General features: G+C 39.4%; 1 protein-coding gene across 1 annotated transcript in view; it reads left to right on the plus strand.

The window, feature by feature from the left end:
* Positions 1-1,297, plus strand: part of EAH_00061790 (CAM kinase, putative) — a gene marked incomplete at both ends in the record, with an annotated part of 4,154 nt that extends 2,857 nt beyond the window's left edge. The window contains 2 exons of the mRNA XM_013396961.1: positions 53-448; positions 1,244-1,297. Of these exons, the coding sequence (XP_013252415.1) occupies positions 53-448; positions 1,244-1,297 (450 nt within the window). The remainder of the gene's footprint in view (positions 1-52; positions 449-1,243) is intronic.
* Between the last annotated feature and the right edge of the window lie 705 nt (positions 1,298-2,002).

The raw sequence follows: 2,002 nt of genomic DNA on the forward strand, positions 1-2,002 counted from the left end.
AGGCTCTTGTAAGCAAGCGTTGGTGTCTCCAATTTCTACTGAGCTGCTGCAGGGTCAGAGTGCTGCTGCTGCTGCTGCTGCTGATGCAGCAGCAGCACTACCAGCTGCAGCAAACAATATGGAGGTGTGGGGTGGGGGAGGGAGGTTAGATCTCCTAAGAGAGTATCTTGGGTCTAGCCTAAGAAGAATGCTTTACAGCTGTGCACAGCCATCTACAGAAGAACTGCTGCAGCAGCAGCAACAGCATCAGCAGCAGCAGCAGCAGCAGCAGCAGCAAAAACGGCAGCAGCAACAGGCGTCCGGCTCATCCCCCACCGATGACGCTGCTGCAGCCGTTCCTGTTCCTGCTGCTGCTGCAGCAGCAGCAGCAGCAGCAGAAGAAGAACGAAGGGAGATAGAAGCTGGAGTGCAGGCGTGGAGCCAGGTGGGGCTGCCCGACCCTTCTCAGGTAACTGAAGAAATTTTAGATTTTCTTTTTCTCTCAACAGACACAGCAGCAGCGCATGCAAGACAAATGAAGCAAGCAGCAGACAGCAGCAGCAACAACAGCAGCACAAATAGAGACAGCAATCCTGCTGCATGCGCACAAGTTAGCCCCAGAGGTGTCTCTACAACCAGCAGCATCGATAGCGTCTTAGGGGAAACAATGCATTTGCAAGAAACAGAATCTTCTGCTGCAGCAGCAGCAGCAACAACAGCAGCAGCAGGATGCAACAGCAAGACAAACCAAAACAGCAGCAGCAGCAACAGTGGTAGCGGGAGCAGCAGCAGCGCCCCGGAATGTACGGAGCTGTCTTGTCTGTTGGAGCCATGCAATAATTCTTCTGCTGCGTTAATGTTAGGGATCAGCAGCAACAGCAGCAGCAGCAGCAGCAGCAGCAATGCTGTGCTTGAACGGAAGATAGCTTTGTCGCGCATGCATCTGAAGTCTTTAGAGAAGCTGAGGCAGCTGTGTTATATATTAAATTGTGTATGCAGCTTCTGGGGCAACTTTGATATAATTTTATGTCGTCTAATGCAGCTGCAGCAAATAACAGAGACATTAATAAGGCATGGAGGAAGAAAGAGTTTTAATAATAATAATTCAACAAGCTCAGGCGCTTCTTGGGTACGTAAGAGGGGCTATAAACGATTAAAACATTTAAAAGAATGCTGGAGTAAATTTAGAACTCAATGTCTTATTTATTTACAATTATCAAACGCAAGAAATGCAAAGTTAATGGATATAGGGCTGCATGTACAGCTGAGAGCAGATCAGCTTGATGCTATTCGAGCCCTAAAACAAATGCCTACTTAATTAATTAATTAATTAATTAATTACAATAAATTATAATTAATTAATTAATTAATTGATTAATCTGGGGCTGCATGCACAGCTGAGAGCAGATCAGCTCGATGCTATTGGCGCCCTAAAGCAAATGCCTACTAAATTAATTAATTAACTATAATTAATTAATTAAATTATAACCAATTAATTATAATTAATTAATTAATTATAATTAATTAGTTGATTGTGAAGGGAAGAATTTATCTTTTTGTATTTGTCTGCTTTCCTTCTTCGTTTTTTTATTTGCTTTCTTTTTATGTACGTCTTCTTGAATATAAATATTATGTTTTGTTGCTGTTTATTATTACTTCTTTCTTTTTGTCTTATTGATATCGTTGTTTATTATTTTATTCTTGTATTATCATTAATATTAATTATTATTAATATTATCATGTGGATATATATATCTTCTACGGGGGAAGCGAACGAAAACTTAACATTTCATTTTCTTTTAACTTCATTTTATTTTCTTTATTTTTATTTATTTATTTATTTATTTTATTTTGTCTCCCTTTGTTTGCTTGAAATGTTTATTTACTTCCGACAGCTAGAGCTACGCTGTATACAGCAGAGAAGTTTTGCTTTTTGCTGTATTTACAGATTTATAAATATTGTTAGTAATCACATTATAATAATATTTAGTATAGTAGCATATATAATATACTATATATGGAA

The sequence above is a fragment of the Eimeria acervulina genome, genomic scaffold, assembly GCF_000499425.1.
Source record: "Eimeria acervulina Houghton genomic scaffold, Eah_scaff1638, whole genome shotgun sequence".
Classification (NCBI taxonomy): Eukaryota; Apicomplexa; class Conoidasida; order Eucoccidiorida; family Eimeriidae; genus Eimeria; species Eimeria acervulina.